Genomic DNA, 17472 nt, shown 5'->3' with positions numbered 1-17472 from the left:
CCAGGACAGCCAGGGCTATACAGAGAAACCCTGTCTCAAAAAACCAAAACCAAACCAAAACAACAACAACAAAAAAGTCTGACTTGGGCAAGACCCAAGACCTTGGGCAGAGCAGAACTAAAATTCATCCCCATCCTGGTGATTCAAAGGGCTGGCCATGAGCTCTGCTTCTTTGAGTCGATTCAGAAGTTTTTATTTAATATAACTGTATTGAGGGTATTTATGCAGTGCACAGTATTATCCCCTGAAGCCCAAATGTACAATTGCTACCAATGTAATAACTCTGCTGGCCTGGGTGAGGTCACCTGAGGCATAAAGATCTGCCTAGATGATACCACGTCCCTTTAGTATGTTTGGACCAGATGTTTGGCCTAGTTCTCTGGAAAGGACAGAAGGCTTTCGCTCCCTCTCTGCTTGTAGTCCTGCCGGAGGCTGCATGCCTGAGAAAGCAGAGGGCATCCAGGGAGAAGACACCACACTGTGGTACTAAAAAGCATACATATCTGGTGATAAAGAGTATGCGGGAAGCTTCCTGCTCAGCAGGTATCCTGTGCAGCCTGCCTGAGGCTCTGGGCTGTGGGTCTGGGCACTCAATTCTAATACAACTGTGACAGCCAGTTACAGCTGTAATTAGTGCCTTAAAATGTTATAGACCTGTTTGCCATCGGGAAGTGGGGCAGGGGATTCAGTTCAAGGCTATCCTGGGCAACATGAGACCTTGCCTCAAAAGAAAAATGTAAGGGAGGGAGGGGGACAGAGGGGAGAGTAAGAAAGCGTCCTGAGAGGCAGGCTTCACACATTCTGCACTGCTGTCCCTGGGCAGGCTTTGGTTTTCAGTACAGTCACACTGTGAAGTGCACAGCAAACTTTATGTGCTCGGCCCTAGCAACACCCACCAGTCAATGCTTTTAGGTTTCTATATCTGAGGACATTTATAGATGGTCCTTTAGAGACCAGCACTCAGACCCCTTTGGAATATCAGCATGTATGTTTGCCAGCATGTCAGTAACACACACATTCATTTCGAAGTCATCTTTGCTTTTTTTCTTTTCTGTTGGCATTTGTTTTGAGACAGGGTCTCATGTAGCTCTATGTTAACAAGGCTGGCTTTGAACTTCTAATCTTGTCTCTACTTTCCAGTGCTGGGATTACAGGCAGTGCTACCATGCCATACTGTTTTCTTATGGGGCAGGGGCAGTGGACAGATGGTTCAGTGGTTATAAGTACTTGCTGCTCTCACAGAGGACCCAAGTTCAGTTCCCAGTACCCATGTTAGATGGCTCACACTGCCTGTCACTTTAGCTCCAGGGGATCCAACACCCAACACCCTCTTCTCTCGTCCACAGGCACTGCCACCCCCCAATCCACACATATAAATATAACTATTTATTTATTTATTTATTTATTTATTTATTTATTTATATTAGATATTATCTTTATATACATTTCAAATGCTAACTTTTTTTTTTAATCTACAAAAAAGGGCAGGGTTTTCAAGGCCCTTATTTCTGTTTGTAATAGCATGGGTCTCTCCTTTTTTTACACTTTCTACTTTTGGGGGGACAATTTGAACATGATATTTTACTTTTTTTCTTTGTTTTTTTTCGAGACAGGGTTTCTCAGTATAGCCCTGGCTGTCGTGGAACTCACTTTGTAGACCAGGCTGGCCTAGAACTCAGAAATCCGCCTGCCTCTGCCTTCCGAGTGCTGGGATTAAAGGCGTGCGTCACCACGCCTGGCGATACCTTACTTTTATATTTTCTAAATAATAGGAAATACAGAGCATCTGGCCCCTGGATGGCATCTGGCTTTTAGTTTTAAAAACTGTCGGCTGGGCTGAGGGTGGGCGGCCACAACTGCCCTTTGTCCCTGGCTTCTCCTCCTCCAGTGATGTTTGGATCATTCACATCTTTATAACTGAAGATTAGTTGCCGAACGGCCACCCTTTTCATCAGGAAACAGCTGGGGCGTGAGAGCAAGCAGGACTGTAAAGGTGCTTAGTGACACTGCTGTGATTCTGTCCCCAACATCCCCTCATGGCTGTCTGGTGCTGATGGGAGCTGCAGGAACCAGTAAGAGGTGGGATAGAGTGTCTGTGCCCTCAATGTGATGCTCCTCCCCAGAGGCTCAGAGCAGTGGCCAGCCAAAGATTGGAACTCACCTGAAAGACGAAATCGCCTGTTCTCTTTGTAAAAGGACGTCTCTCTCTCTCTCTCTGTCTGTCTCTGTCTGTCTGTCTGTCTGTCTGTCTGTCTCTCTCTCTCTTGTGTTTCTTACAGTATCAGCAAGCTAGCAAGATGTCAAGCATCTGCCAGTGTCCTACTGTGCCTTGAGCTCAGCCTCTGTAGCTGCTGTGCTTCCTCCTCTCTAAGCTGAGACTCAGCCTCGGGAGCTATGCTTCTGCCTCCTGGCTGCCTTCCAGTTTGACCATGCGAGGACTTTGCATTTCTCCTATGCAGTGTTTCATGTTCAATGCACATGAGCATTTCTGGGCATGCGTGCTCCTCGTACGGCTCCTGACGTATCTCTGGTTACAGCGTCCCCTCCTGCCCATCCCATCAGCTCTGTGCTTCCGTCAGCCCCGAGCTGTTCTGAGTTGCAGCCTCTGCTGCTTTCTTGATTCAGGCTTTCCTGTCTGAGTGTCTCCTCTGATTTCCCAACTTGCCTTCCTTGTGCCCAGAGTTGACCCATGTCTCTCGCAGCTTAGAGCTGCAGCCTCCTCCGGGGTTGTGGATTCTTGCAATTACATATAGAACTTTTAAAAAGGATTCATGTATGTATGTATGTATGTATGTACTTTATGAATGTGGGTACTTTGTCTGCATGTACATCCGCACAACAGAAGATGGCATCAGATAGTTGTGAGCTGCCATGTGGGTGCTGGATATTGAACTCGGGACCTTTTGAAGAGCAATGAGTGCTCTTAACCACTGAGCCACTCTCCAGCCCCAGTATAAGAAAAAAATTAAGCCCCTATATTCCACTTATTTTGTGGAATTACAGTTGTTGTTTTTAAAGACAGGGTTTTTCTGTTATGTCCCTGAACTCCTTTTTTTGACCAGGCTGGCCTCGAACTCAGAGATCTGCCTGTCTCTGCCTTCCAAGTGCTGGGGCATGCACCACTATGGCCAGCCCAGTTTTATTCTTATGATTTTACTCACAGCTGGTGTTCTGTACCCTACCTGTGGGTTCCTCATATATGGGTTCAACCAATCATGAATTAAGTTTTGGGAACATGAGTCCAGATGCACCCTATGCTATCCCTACTCCCTGACTACACAGCTCAGCAACTACCATAGCAGGTTCTCAGGCCAGTGGGTCATTGGCACTTACCCCCCTCCCCCTGGTAAGGCTTACAGGAGGATGTGTCTGGCTTAGGTATGGAGACAGGCACTTGAGTTCAGGGAGCCCAAGATGCTTGCTGTCTTCAGTGTTTTTGTTTTATTGGGGTCCACTGTGTCAGTTTCCAGAGGTCTGGAAAAAGGATGTATACTTAAGAGACACTCCTACCACAAACAGAAGCAAGCTCAGGGTGGCTGGAGGTATCCATGGACATTGTGGTGTGTGCTTTCTCCCGGTGGTTCTGGGGGTGTGACCAGGAGCCTCACACTTTCTAGGACAGTGCTCCGTCACAACTTGACCCCAGCCTGTATTTTTGTGTTGACTACTTCTGTGTCAGGGAATGAATGCACTTGGAATTGAGGAGCCACAGTGTGTATGTGCCCCCGCTGTGATGAGTAGCATGGCACACTGTGACCGTTGTGGTGGGGACTGGTGCTCTCTGCTGCTGTCTGGGGGTGAGCATGTGGTCTGCATGTGTGCTGTGTTCATGAACACGCTCCACGTGCACATGAGGAGCATGGCTTCACTGCTCACGCCTGGTTTCCCATTCTCTGGATTGTCTAACCTACCACATACCCTGGTATTTTGGCTGTGTAGGGTTATGGGATGAAGTCTCCCTTTATGATGGGACATTTCTCAGCACTGGATTGTCTGTCCACTTCCCTCTTCTCTATGTGAGTTTTGAGGCTGCATTGTCAACGTTTTTGCCTTTCTGCTACGCCCATCGTGAGGCAGCAGGGCCAGTTTTCCCTGCTGTCTGTTTCTTTTTGCTGGAGTTTTTCTACCCTCAGTTATGAGCCATCTGGGGCTGTGCTGCAGCGAGCCTTGCAAACGGCACGGACGTTAATGTTTTATACGTTGCTGCTTAGTATTTTTGCTGTCACCCAGTGGGACGTCACCCCTTACAGTGACTGTGCTCCTGCACCTCGCTGTCCGACTCGCTAGCCTTGCGCCTGTCCACACAGAGGATGGCTTTCTCCCTGAAAAGGTTCCTTGAAAGTTTCTTGGGGTGGGGGCAGGCGGGGGGCGTTCAGGTGGCTAAAATCTGTTTGATGTGTTTTCCCTCCCATGTAGCTGTTCAACAGTAGACATCATTGGCTCTCCACCGTGAGTCTACAAGAGCCACAGTGCTGACCATCTAAGGTCCTGTGTGTGGCTAGAGTAGCCGGTGCAAGCGCCCCTTTCTCTCTTCCTACCGTGCACTCAGGTGTGTGCTCATTTGCAAACATGGGCACTCTGGAATTGTGGGAAAGGGATAGAAAGAGACTCGGAGACAGCATTTAAAACTGACAGGCTCATGCTTTAATACACACTGAATCACAAAGGAAGGGCCAAGCGCCCTGCAGCCTCAATAAAAATAGGAAGTTCTTTTTACATGGCAAATTTTCATAATATAAAAAGTTTAATGCTGTCTGGAAATTGTGTAATTTACAAAAAAGAGTCCATGTAGGCCAAAGGTGGCTAACAATGCATATAAGGAGAGTGAATGCCAAGTAGGGAGGTGCCCAGGGCAACGGGGAGGGTGGGTGGGTGAGTGCTGGCATGGATGTCTCTAGGATCCTCTACAAACAGGCCCAGTTCACAAGCCAGGAGTACAGTGTGTGAGGGGAAGCCGCACTGTTGCTGTTTGCCCGCTTGCAAGGTGCTGAGGACCACTGTGCCCGGCAGCACCTCACCAGTGACCCACTGATCAGTGTGGACTGATTTTTCTTTCTTTCTTTTTTAAAGGGGGAGGAAGGTGAGACCTGTGCACTGGTGCAGAAACAATGTGTAAGTTTTGGTGGGTGATTTTCTTGGGTGTGTTTGCAGTTAGGAGTCATTGCTGGTGAAAACTGGGGCAGCCTACAGCCTTGCTGTGTGGTCCCACCAGGCTCCCAGAGGAGGCTTCTGCTGGTCTGGAGCATATCTTTGTCTGGTAGGGCAGGGTAGAACATTTAAGAAAAAAAATGTATTAAAGACTTTTTTTTTTTAATTTCCTGAGCTTAAGGGGATGTCTCTCTACTACCAGCAAAGGGGAAACAGAGACCGCTTTTGTAACTTTGACTCAGATCTGTTGGCTTGAAGAGCCAAGAGCTAGGTCGGAGCCACCTCCACCAAGTGTGAGGCCTCGCCGAGGCTTTTGGCCCAATGGGCCAGTCGGTCTTCCCTGCTTCCTTGAATACTTTCTGGCCTTTTTTTTTTTTTTTCAGTTATGTATACCAGGAGTTGCCAACCTTTCTTTTAAGAGACTGGGTAACAGGTGACTTCAGGCTTTGTGAACCAAGAGGCAAAAATCAGGATTTCTGCTGTACTCATTAACCATTTTAAAAGGTAAAATCCATTGCTGACTTACTGCCAAGACAAACAAACAGAACTTCAAACTTATTCACCAGCCTTAGCTGTGGGGTCACGGTCGCCAAACCCTGACCCATACAGAACTCTGGTCATACAGTCTCTCATGATTTGAAGTGTCCGCTTTGCGACGACGTAGCTGAGAACTTCATTTGACTTTTATTTCACATGCGTGGGGTTGTCGCCAAGACTGGCATAAACGATGACTTGGGTCTGCACACCGGTCCTGTTAGTTTTGCCAACTCTGTTTTCCTTCATCGGAACTTACATCTGAGACAAATAGAAAGCAGCCCAGGTACCAATTTGCTCTTCAGTGTCAGTCAGAGGAAAAAATGGCGTACCTAGGCAGCCTGGGAGTCCTCCTCCATGGCTTGACAACCACACATGGTTTGAGGGGCGGAGGTATTTGCTGATGGCGGGCTGCGCCCTGGACGAAAGCACAGAGAGCCAAGCTCCTGGGCACTTGGGGGCAGGGGAGGGGAGAGGCTGAGGTGGTGGCTAAGGGGGAACAGAGCCCAGCCACCTGCGTTTGTGCTGAGGTTGATTCTCGGTTGCCGAGGACCTGACTTCTTGGCAAGTGGTATTTATGCACAGTGCTGGGTTTGGTTTTTTTTTCATCTGCTACATGGTGAGTTAGCTCCCTGCTAACCTAAGATAGTCTGTGCTGCTTTGTGGAGTTATCTCTCTCCTAGGGCCTGGGCCAGGTTAGAATGGCAGCCCCCTTACTGTGGTTGTCACTGAGGTGGTTGGGTCAAATGCAGAATCCTCTAGGACAAAACTCACCGGAGTGACACAGAGTCAGTTTGCAAAACAGCAGCACAGGAGGCCCAGTTAGCGGCTACAGAGTGAGGTTCTAGTGTGGTGTGTTGGTGCGGGCTGAGGCAGGAAGATTCCTGCGGACCCCACAACCAGAAACAAACCCAAGTCAGAGCCTCCTGTGAGGTCAGAAGTGCCCTGGGGTCATGATGTCAGGCAGGCCCCTGGACCCCTGTGATGATGTCTGCTCTCACAGTGAGGAGGGAGGGGGGCTTATTCTCACTGCTCACACGGAAGGGAGAGAGGGGGAGGGAGAGAGGGGGAGGGAGAGAGGGACGGAGGGACAGAGGGACAGAGGAAGGAGTATTCTCGCCTGACCTGGTGGTGGTGCAGTGTGTGCAAAGACTGACCTGGTGAGTGGCAGCCAGTGGGGCCTGGTGACCAAGAGAGGAGAGCTCTGCAGGGGAAGAGGAGAGACAGAGATGCAGCAAGGCAGCTGATAACATGGCAGGGGTTCCAGTCTCACTAGCCAGGGGACTGACTGGATTTTTGTTTGTTTTCTGTTTTTTGTTTTTTGTTATTTTTTTCTTTTTTTCCCTCTTTCTCGCTTTTTTCTTTAAATAAGGAAAGTGAATAATTTCAACCATACCCCCAGGAAAACTTGATTACTACTTATGGATGAATATTCAAAATTTGACATTTAAAATTTCTCCAGCTTTTAAAAATAATGGCTATAAATGCAAAGAACTATTGATAATAAAACCAAGTGTTTGTCCATGTAGAAAAAAGGTCAGTTATGTTTTAAAAGCACAATGTTGTGTTTTAAACCACAATTGCATAGTTCTAAAATGCCTGGACAAGAGTACAGAATTTTTATTTTTATTATTTTTTTTTAAGAAAATTCAAGTTTGGCCAACAGTGGGGTCCGACAGGCCCCTGGCCTCGCCCACAGGGAGCAGCTGGGGATGCAAGCTTTCAACGGGAGTTATTGCATTGTGGCTGTGACTTCGGTATCCACCAAAAATGGCTACAATTTAAATCACAAAGAATTGGCATTTTGAAAACCATAGTTCTCCTTTTGGCTAATGTAATGCGTCAGTGCAGAACTTGACTTAGAGCGTTAGATCTCCCACCAGCACCTGGAAGCCCAACGAGAGCTGTGTGTGCTCCTGAAGGATGCATAGAGACTTAGTAGCAAACCCTGTGGCAGGAGCATAACTCAAGCAGGGGTGAAGAGGCAGAGAAGGCGCTGCCATTCCCACGCGAGACCTGCTTTGGGTGAATCTGGCCCAGGGTTTACCCGTGAGTACAGTGGCATTTGGCATGGCAGTGACCTTGCCCAGGGAGCCCGCCTGTCCGGGGAGGGATGGTATCAGTGGCTATGTGGTTGGGTGACCACGCTGCATGAGGGGCCCCGGGACTCTGGCTGGAGTGTGCACTGAGTTGGGGGCAAGAAGCTGCTTTAACATTTGGAGGAAGGGAAGAGCCTTCCTGGGGACAGGAACTTGTAACCGTTGGCCAAGGGAAGTCTCAGAGGGCGCGGGGCAGCCGTGGTGCTTCGTGTGGTCAGTGTTGCTGTATCTGTGCACCAGTGGCCGTTGGTGGGGACTTTGGGTGGCACCTCGTCACGCCGCTGCACAGACAGCTCCTTCAGTTCCAGCCTGTCTGCCCCACCCTCCTCCTTGCCGTGCCGAGGGGACAAGTTCAGCAGGCTGAGGACATCTCTTTTTGACGTCAGGGTTCCCGGTGCACCTCGACATGTTTTCCGGGGGCCCCTGGGGGGCTGGGGTGTGCTCTGCCAGAGCATCTTGAGGCTGTGCACGGCCTGCACCTTCTCATCCGGGGCATCGGCTGGACTGGATCGAGCAGAGCCAGCTGAAGAGTACGAGAGTGCTGGAGATGGCGCGCTGCACGCAGGGGAAGTGTTCCGGGGGGACTTGGAAATGTGAGCGCTGTAAGGAGAGCTGGGGTACTTGAGTCTGAAGAGTGGGGGGTCTGCTGGGGAGACTGGTGTGTCACGGCCAGGTGATGGGTGGCTGCTGCCAGGAGGGCTCAGGCCATCTTTGCCCAACACCTCTGACGTGGCAGGGCTGCTCACCTTGGGAAGAGATGAGCTCCTGGCTGGGGGCTGTGGTTTGACAGTGAGTGGTGACAGCTGGCTCCTCTGATGAGAGAGGATAGGCTTGCTGAAGGCGCTGGTCTCTGACGCCCTGAAGACTGTGGTGCTGCTGGGTGCTACCATGCTATCTTCTCGGTCAGGGCTGGCTGGGCCACCACTCCTCTGAAGGCGCTCAACTGCCAGGAGGTGACTTTTGGTCTCCTCTAGGATCCTCTGGGCCAGCTCCTGGGGGTCCAGCTTTGGGGTGCTCTCCTCCTGGGACTTCACAGTGCTGTCGGTCTCTGTGCTGGACTGGTCCGACTCACCTGTGTCTGAGCTTGCCAGTTTCCCTACTTTCTGGAAGGGTGAGTTTGGGCTGGGGATTAGGGTCATCTTCACAGGGGAGTTGGGAGTGCTGACGCTTCCCTTGGAGCTGACCGAAAGCCTCACACCACCTGGTGCCTTGACACAGGGCTGCTTGGGGTCTGGGGAGAAGCGTGTTTTCCCCTCCCCTTGGTAGGTTGCCAGAGGCTCCATGCTGATGATGGAGAACCCCTCATATTCTTCTTCTTCCTTGCTGGCCCCATGTCTGGCCTGTGGGGACGTCTGGCGCCGTGGCAGGGTGGCTCGTTGAGGGTGGGTGCTCTTGAACCTATCATAGTCCTGTCGTCCTCGGGGACCCCCACCTTCCAAACCCCCCTCAGGCTTGGAGACAAAACTCATGGAGGAGGCGATTGAGCTGAGGCTGTACACAGAAATGGCGTCGGAGGCAATGCTGTCTGCGCCCGTGGGTGAGAAAGGAGGGTGCTGGTAGCCCAAGGGCAGCGCATTGGACACAGACTGTGCCGATGCCAGGGACTCCAGAGAGGAGGAACTGTCCAGGCTGAGGCGCTTGGGGAGCTCGGTGGAATCTAGGCACAGAACGTTCAGGCCAAAAGAGCAGTTAGGATTTTACAGACCAACACTTCCTTCATGAAGCATCCCTTAATGTTGGAAACTAGCAAAGACTTACTACCTGAGTACAACTTGAATCAACCCTGACCTCATGAACAAGAAGTAAAGACCCTAGGACCTGCCTGTCACCTTCCACTCAAGCCTTACTGTTCTTCTGAGTGTCACTAGTGAGCGCAGGGCCCCCATATCCTTTACTTAAGGCTTGTCTTCAGTGCATGCATATCCTCTGCTTCTGCCCTTTGACCCTGCAGTGCCTGCTGACAGGGCATGGAGCTGCTCTTCTTGTCTAGGCTGACCTCTTCCCAGGCATCCTGCTCCTCCTCCCTCGGCAGGCAGCTCACTGATGGTCTAGTGCACACTGAGCCCAGGACGGCACCCCACCCCATGCCTGCCACTGGTTTCCAGACATCTGTGCAGTGCTGCCCCGATCGATCAGCACCTGCTCTGAAAGCCCAGTATCCCCTGGAATCTCCCTGTTACAGTGCACATTCTTTAGCATGACCTGTCCGTTCGCCTGCCCTCAGACCAGGGCTGCCACCCAGCTGCCAACTTACTTTCTCTGGGACGACAGCAGGGCCAGGCATGGTCCCATGGGCTCCCTCTTACACTGTGTTCACTTACAGCCCTGAGTGGGACAGGCATAGCCCGACACCACGCCATGTCCCATTAGCGCCACTGTCCCCTGTTTTGCCCCCACTTTGCTGTTCCTGAGGCCTTAGTTCTTATGCTGGAGTAAGCAGTAATGAGTTTGCTGCCTGTCTACCCCAAGGATGAAGCTCTCCAGAGCAAGGAGCTCTGCAGGTTCCTCTCCTAAGACTCTAACACTACAGACTACAGATGCATCTCGCATCTCTCCTTGAGAGGGACAGGGGAGGAGCTTACCGAAGAGTGACAGCAGGGACTGGAGAGCGAAGTGGGTGGTGCGCCGGCTAGCCTGTTTACCAGTTTTCAGGATCACTTCCTCTTGGCCCACTTCACACAGGTCAAACCCTAGAGGAACATGGAAGATGCATGGTCCTCACCATGGGCAACGTGGCAGGGGTGCCAGTGAGTACTCAGGTGGGGTCTCCCAGTTGATCCATCAGGAGGTCAGGCTGTCTTTCTCAGAAGAGCTACTGGGCATAGCCTCCCTGGCCTGCTGGTGTGGACTGCTGCCTGACTTTTCTGCAGTCTTCCTGGACACTTAGTCACAGACTGGTCTGCTCAGGCTCTCCAGGGCAAATGTGGCTGCTATACTCTGCTCGGCACTAGGGCAGGACTTTGGGCTGGCACCCAGGAAGGAGGCCTCTCTCTACTTGAAGACAAGGTCTGCCTGTATGCCCTCCATATCTCTTGTCCTTGGGGTCTGAGATGTACTTCTGCTAAAAGGAAGGCCATCTTTTGTGCCCGAGGGGCCAGCTCCCCCTCCTAGGGTTTTAATGGGCTTTGGAATAGCGCAGAGGACATTGGCTTTCCTGAGCGAGAAGCTGGCTAATGAGGTGTTGATGCTGCAGTTAAATGACTTCAGAGACATCCTAGCAGCCACATGAAGTGGGGCATCCCTTGAGACCAGGAGTTCTAGGTTAGCTAGGCACCACAGAGGCAGCCAGCAAGTACTCTCTCGGGCACCGTGGCCAGTGACTGTCCCCAGAGGAGACCAGCCGGCTCCCTACTTGAGACACCACTGAGCCTGCTGGAGACTGTGGCGTGGGGAAGGAAAGAGGGCTTGCATGAGGGCTCCGTACCTGACCTAGAGACCAGGCCCTGCCCTGCCCTAGGCCTGCTGCTGCTCTTGGTCCTTTTGTCCTGACTACTAGTTGCTGAGGTCTGGCCTCGCCACTGTCCCTTCCTCCAGCCAGCAGCCCCCTGACATGTGGTAATGCTTGTGTCTGTGTTGGTGAGGTCAGGACAGACTAGAGGGGACACAGTAATGGAGGGAAGGGGCTGCAGCATCAGCGTCTTTGGTTGATAATTTTTCAACACTGGGTTTGACCCAACAGAGAACAGGAAGGGGAAACGAGTGAGGAGAGCTGAAGTCTTGGTCCTACCGAGAGCTGCCAGGAACTCGTGGCACCCTGGGAGCCGCCATAGCTGGACACTGAGGGAGACTGGAATGGGAGTCGAGGCAAAGTCCTGTTCCTTCTCACAGGCCTGCAGCTGAACCAGCACCTGATGGAGCTGAGGGAGGGACAGAGGTGAGCATACTCTTGCAGCCTTTTGAGCACCCAAGCCTCATGTCACCTGTCACATGTTGTTGTCCTCTCATGACATCTGCAGCCCTTTCCCAGTCACACCTACCAGTTACCCCCCTCCCCCCCCCCGTCACACCTAGTGCAGCTCTCCCCTGGTCACATCTACTGCAGTCACCCCTGGTCACACCTGTGCTGGCCATGGACAGTAAGGCAAGGTGCTGAGTGGAGCAAAGGTGGAGGGGCCCCAGCTCTGCCTCAGCCTCTGCCTTCCCTAAAGCACAGGAGAGGCTGTAGGAGTTGGGGAGGGGAACTGGGACTGGCTGCCTCTGTTTTGCTTACATGCCCAAAGGTAGGCCATCTTTAGGGTCTTGCACTAGATGGGGAAGATTTGAACTCTACATTTTGTGACCACAACACTCATGGAACAGTTCATGTGAACCCTGCTTCTGGAGTAGAGGTGTTCTGCCTGTGTTTGTCACTGGTTCTGCCTCTGCTGCTCTGGTAGAACTTGCGAGGTCAAATCAGGACAGAGTGGAACAGAAAAGGGGTAGCCAGAGCAGAGGAGGGGACAAGTCCCAGCCCAGAGCTCCGTGCCAGCATTTGTGTGCACGGCCAGCGCACTCGGAGCTGCAGGGTCCTGGGGTGGGTGGGCAGGTGCTCACCTGACAGCAGCTGCTAATTAAAGTTGTACTTACCATTCCCACCATATTTTTAACAGCCTTCAGCCAGCAGAGTATAAGGAAAGGAAAGAGAGAAAGAGAGAGAGAAAGAGAGTGAGTTTAGATTCAAGCGTAGCAGTTATGCACACAAGCTGATCACTGCCTTAGGAGATGCTGCACCAGCCTGGCTCTGACTGAGAGGAGTGAGAGGCGGGGGTGGGGGTAGGGGGATGGATACAGGAGATGAGCACACAGGAGATGCCTCGGCCAGTGTCCAGTCGTCCTGGGGCCCACAGAGAACAGACCCAAGGTTCCTTTGTTCCATGAAAGCAAGAGACATAAGGAGCTGGCACTCTGAGGCTCTTGGCCTTGTCTGCAGTGTAGGGTGTGCAAGTTCTACATTCTTGTTTGGAGAACACAGAGCTGTGTTCTGGATGTTTTCACATGCAACGTTCTAGAAGTGTCCTCTAATGCTATTCCACGAGCAAATGAGGCGTGCTAATTATAACACCAGTGGGAACTCAAGGAAGCTAGGTCACTGGCTAGTTCTGTGTCCCCAGTGATGGTGCCAACAGTCCCAGGGCAGAGGATTCTCCCAGAGCCACTGAGAGTATCTACCCTGCTCAAGCTCATATAGGGTAACCACACTGCACATGGCTGAGACTGGTCCATATACCTCAGCAGCGTGCACTACTATGCCAAGTTATAGCCTCCGGGATGACCAGGGAAACCACTCTGCTTCCTTGAATGCCATCCAGAGCCTCACCCCCCACACCTGGGTGGACTCTGGATTCTCAGTGGCCGGAAGGAAAGTCGGGGAGACAGAAGCTGCTGGGAATGAGGCTGCTCAGAGCTCAGAGTCAGAATTCAAACCCCTGAATTCCACATCTCCTCAAAGCTGCCTCTTCTCTAAAAGGGCTTTACCCTCGGGGGCTGGCCCAACACTGTGACACTGGTCGCTTAGCTGGGGAAGGTGGTGGGGCGTGAGAGGACACACCTGGATCAGCCAGCGGCAAGGCTGTGAACCCTAAGAACCTGTCTGTAGACCTTGCCTGCTCAGAGGTGCCGTCCTGGCCCTTCTTTCTCTTCACGGAGGCAAGGGAAGCCACACTCCACATTTCTGACGGGCCTGTCTGGGTCCGGTCACTCTTTCTGTCCAGCCTGCACTTAGCACCTGGCTCTACTTACCCGGCTGATAAGCTGTTCTCCCGTCTCTGAGGCCGTGATGAGTTTGCACAGTGCTTGGAGGGCTGGGTTGGGCAGACCTGAGCCGGGACAGAGGAGCAGAAGTCACCTTCCAGGGAGTGAGTTCCAGGTGCTTGGCCCTGAGGGTGGTTAGCTACAGGCTGGCCTGGGACAGGAACATGTGGCCTCCGGAGAAAAGGAAACCTGACACTGTGTTTCACTCTCTTACAGTCATGGTGCCAGGGCAGCCTAGATCCAAGGTGATGGTGCACCTCTGTCACCCTGGTTGCTCTGTGGTTTTGCCAGAAGCATAGCTGCTGGTGACAGGATATGCTCAGGACCACTCTCATCAGGACAGGACAAAGCCCAGATAGGGCCAACAACCATCACAGACAAGAAGACTGGGTAAGGTGGGTATCAGCCATGCATCCATGGCAGTGCCTCTCTGGGACCCTCTGTCACCTCTGGGGATGCTTCTAGCTACAAGGCCCAGCATCCTTGTGTGACTCCTGGTCCCCTCTGTGTCGTAGCAGCTTACCCAGCAGGGCCTGGAGAGTGCTACTGCATTGCTGCAGCCTGTCGCCTGGGTCTGAGGTTGGGAAGAAGACGGCTGCCGGCAGCCCACTGGCCGCAGGGTCCAGCCGGAAGCCCACTGCGGTGAGGAGAGCCTGCCATCCAGGGATGCCGCCCACTTTGTTCTCGACGCTCTGCTGAGATGTATACATGGCATTGCGCTGTCCATTCTGGATCCGCTGCAGGGACTTCTCCACCTGGTGGGGATGGGGCAGTCAGAGACCCAGGTCAGCCCTGGTCCTCCTCCTGGGGCTTTGGGGGAAGACGGTGTCATGCTGACTACTGCCACCAGCGCCTGCCAGATTTTCATTTTCTGCACAACTCTCCCAATGGACATCTGGCTCTGTCCTGAGATGTCACAGGCCCCCAAGGCAGACTGTCCAGCATGTCACTTGAGGCTTCTCTTAGAGCACAGCACAGATCAGACGTTTGGGGGGAGAAGTGTCCACTTACTAAGGGTCGGGAGTGGCTGTCCCCGGGACAGAGGGGTCTTAGAGGCACACTGCCTCCTGCAGGAGGAACAGGTATTGTTACGAGAAAGGGTGGCAGGGAGCTAGGGGTGTGGCTCTGGCCATTACAAAGAGGAGGAAAGTGGTAAATATACCTGTAGCCAGAGGCCTCATGAGGCCCCGAGAAGGCCAGCTGGACAGAGTGGGCAGAAAGGGAAACTAGAAGTCTGCAGTGGTGTGGAACTCACAGATACGGGGTGACAGAGAAAGCTAATGTCTCGGCGTCCCCAGGGCCTGGAGTGTGGCTGCTCACAGCAGCTAGGCTCCCCTAGGAACGGTGCATGCTGACAGCCTAAGGTTCAGAACCTCCACACACACCCAAGCTTGAAGAATGATGTACCTTCTCTTTCATCAATGTGTACAGAGAGCCCCGACCCAGGGTGTGGGGCTGAGGGCCTGGCATGGGTCATCTCAGTGCGCTAAGATGATTGATTACCCAGCAAAGATGGCCTGCCCACCTAAACCACAGCCTACTTCCCACTTCTGTTGTGGGTCCTCTGAAGCTATGGTGTCGCTCTAGGCCTGTGAGGTGACCATAGACAACTGTGTGTCTGCCTGGGCCAGGGTTGGGCTAGGAATGACAAGAGACTGCTCTCCATGTTCAGAGCAAACGGGAAAGACGATGAGTTCTGTGCCACCATTTTATTTTATTTTTGGGGATGAGGCAGTCCAGGTCAGGCTTTAACCCCTGGTCCTTTTAGCTGTACCTCCTGAGTGGCTGTCTTAACTGGCAACTTCTAACTGTGCAGGCGCCTTCAGGCCTCACTGACACGGGCTGGCCAAGGGCACAATCAGTCCTTTCCTGAATCCAGGGAAAGACTCTGGTAATGACGTCTGTCGGTTGTTGGGGTCTTACTGCCAACCAGGGTCTCATCTGAGGCATCATCTCACCACCCCATCCCTCCCCCACGTGAGAAACTGAGCGGTTGGATCTAGCCACCCCCATCTCATGCTGTCCCGGCTGGTTTTCACCGGCACCCTACCCAAATTCCCCAGAGGGTCCCGTCAGCCCTTACCAGGTGCAGTAGCACGCGCAGGGCGTCCCGTGCCCGCTCCGGGTGTTGCAGGATCTCCGTGAGCGCTTGGCCGATGAGTGACGAGGGGCTGTTCAGCTTGACATCACTCCCGATAAGTGTGAAACCTGAGGAGAGCAAAGAGGGCTCCTCAGGGGACCGCGGGGGACAGCACTGCTACCCTGGCCATTTCCTCCCAACTGCCCAGCGAGAGAGCTGGGCGTTGGTGGGTGTGGGCTGTGCCTGGCCTCTCGGGCACCCAGATTGCTTGGCCGTCTCTGTGAGCCACGGGTAGGTACTCCAGAGCAGCCTCTGACCTGGGCAGCCTGAAGCTTCCTTGTGGGAGAGAGGCCTTATGGGAGAGAACTTGGGGCAGGAACCAGCAACCAGGGGTAAAGACATGTTGTTCCTCCAACTCAAAAGGAAAGGACAGATAGCTAAGCAGCAGGATCCCATTGGTCTCCCTCCCGGACCCCTTGGCTCCTTTGCCTGCCTCGGTTATCTATCAAAAACCGAACAAAACAAAACAAAACCAACCCAAATGAATGTCACTTTCAAACAAGCACACTAGCCCAGGAAGCCAGCACACAGGGAGGGATTCCTGTGGGAATGAAGGGCCAGGCAGAGGGTCTGGTCTCACACACAGATACCGAGGAGCCTGGACAGGACAGGTGTGGTCTGATGAGGGACTGTGGGTCACCAGGACCTGTGCTCTGTCTGCCAAGGCACCAGCTGTTCTGTGGCACAGCCACACTGAAGCCTTGTGCTGCTAGTTGTAAGGCGAGGCTACCCTGGAGGAGCTGTGACACCCACTAGGGGTGCTGGGCTGCAGAAGGGCAAGTGACCTCTACATGGCACATAAGTGTATCTACACCTTCCCGTGACCGCATCGTGCATCCAGGGTCTCTCTTTTTTTTTCTAACACAGGGTTTTGAATTGGGTGCCCAGTGACAGACACTGTCCACTGGTGCTGAGAGCTGTGGCTTCCTTCTGAGGGTGACCTGGAAGGTGGTGGCTGTGCCTCCAGGGACTGAGTATGAGGGAGAGCCTTGGCACCCAGAGCCTTGCTTCCCGCCCTCCCGTGGCTGCAGAATGGCATCTGCTCCCTACCTGCCCAGTTGGAGGGATGTGAGAAGGCCTTGCTGCTCTGCACCACCTTCATGGCCTCGCCCAGGGAGGCGCTGGCCTTCAGGCCGTTCAGCAGGGACGAGTAGAAGGCATGAACGAACATCTTGGAAGCCGCGACCGGCACGGGCCACAGAGCCACAAGCACACACTGCGCGCCAGCGGCAAGGAAGGCCCGTGTCAGCGCCACCAGGCCGTCTGCTGTGACGCGGCCGTTGGCCTCCTGGGACGAGCTGAGCACCACCAGCTTTACTGACAGCCGCAGGTCCAGGAGGTCGGCCGCTGTGAGCAGCAGCTCCCGCAGTGGAGGGCAGTCTGAGATGCTCTCAACGTCACTCGCGTCATCCTGCACCCGCAGCGACTCGGGGATTGTGTAGGGGTGGCCAAAGGAGCTCTTGCTGCCTGCGGGGTTGCCCTCCGTGTTGGGTGTGAGGACCAAGGCCGACAGCTTCCAAGAGACGTGGGTAGCAAAGTGGACACACTCGGCCTGGGTCAGGGCACTCATGACCCTCTCCTTGGTGGCCATACTGCCCACCAGGGGCTGACATCCCAGGAGCTCTGACACCATGAATGCTTCCTCCTCTGCCGAGGGCATCGGGCCCCACAGCCACCTGTCCATCACTGCCGATGGGAGCTTAGGGTTGCCTATGACGGCCGCCATGGCGGTGGAGCTGGAATATGTGGGCGGGGTCTTCCTCAGGTGACACTGTGAGGAAAGGAGACACTGTCAGCCGGGTACCTGGTGTCCTGGTAACA

At 53.2% G+C, this 17472-nt stretch overlaps 1 protein-coding gene and 1 long non-coding RNA gene across 5 annotated transcripts in view; one reads left to right on the top strand and one right to left on the bottom strand.

Moving 5' to 3' along the window:
* Positions 1–4621: 4621 nt before the first annotated feature.
* Ttc28 (tetratricopeptide repeat domain 28) overlaps positions 4622–17472 on the bottom strand; it is a 413454-nt gene continuing 400603 nt past the window's right edge. For 2 of the 3 annotated variants that reach the window (XM_029476933.1, XM_021163930.2), the window contains 8 exons: positions 16702–17422; positions 15595–15719; positions 14035–14266; positions 13500–13576; positions 12348–12371; positions 11509–11638; positions 10364–10471; positions 7315–9438 (listed from right to left, as the gene is read on the bottom strand). In XM_029476933.1, coding sequence (XP_029332793.1) covers positions 7892–9438; positions 10364–10471; positions 11509–11638; positions 12348–12371; positions 13500–13576; positions 14035–14266; positions 15595–15719; positions 16702–17422 — 2964 coding nt within the window. In that variant the 3' untranslated portion in view covers positions 7315–7891. Of the gene's footprint in view, positions 9439–10363; positions 10472–11508; positions 11639–12347; positions 12372–13499; positions 13577–14034; positions 14267–15594; positions 15720–16701; positions 17423–17472 lie in introns of all 3 variants that reach the window. The other variant, XM_029476931.1, reaches the window with a different exon arrangement.
* LOC110295421 lies at positions 5880–16706 on the top strand. 2 transcript variants are annotated; one of them, XR_002378063.2, is made up of 5 exons: positions 5880–5968; positions 11461–11655; positions 13728–13906; positions 14030–14296; positions 16519–16706. It is a non-coding gene; the product is annotated as an uncharacterized LOC110295421 (long non-coding RNA). The 2 variants fall into 2 exon arrangements; XR_002378062.2 differs by having other exon boundaries at positions 14027–14296.

The sequence above is a fragment of the Mus caroli genome, chromosome 5 (assembly GCF_900094665.2).
Source record: "Mus caroli chromosome 5, CAROLI_EIJ_v1.1, whole genome shotgun sequence".
NCBI classification, from domain to species: domain Eukaryota; kingdom Metazoa; phylum Chordata; class Mammalia; order Rodentia; family Muridae; genus Mus; species Mus caroli.
This window is presented reverse-complemented; position numbering and strand designations above follow the sequence as displayed.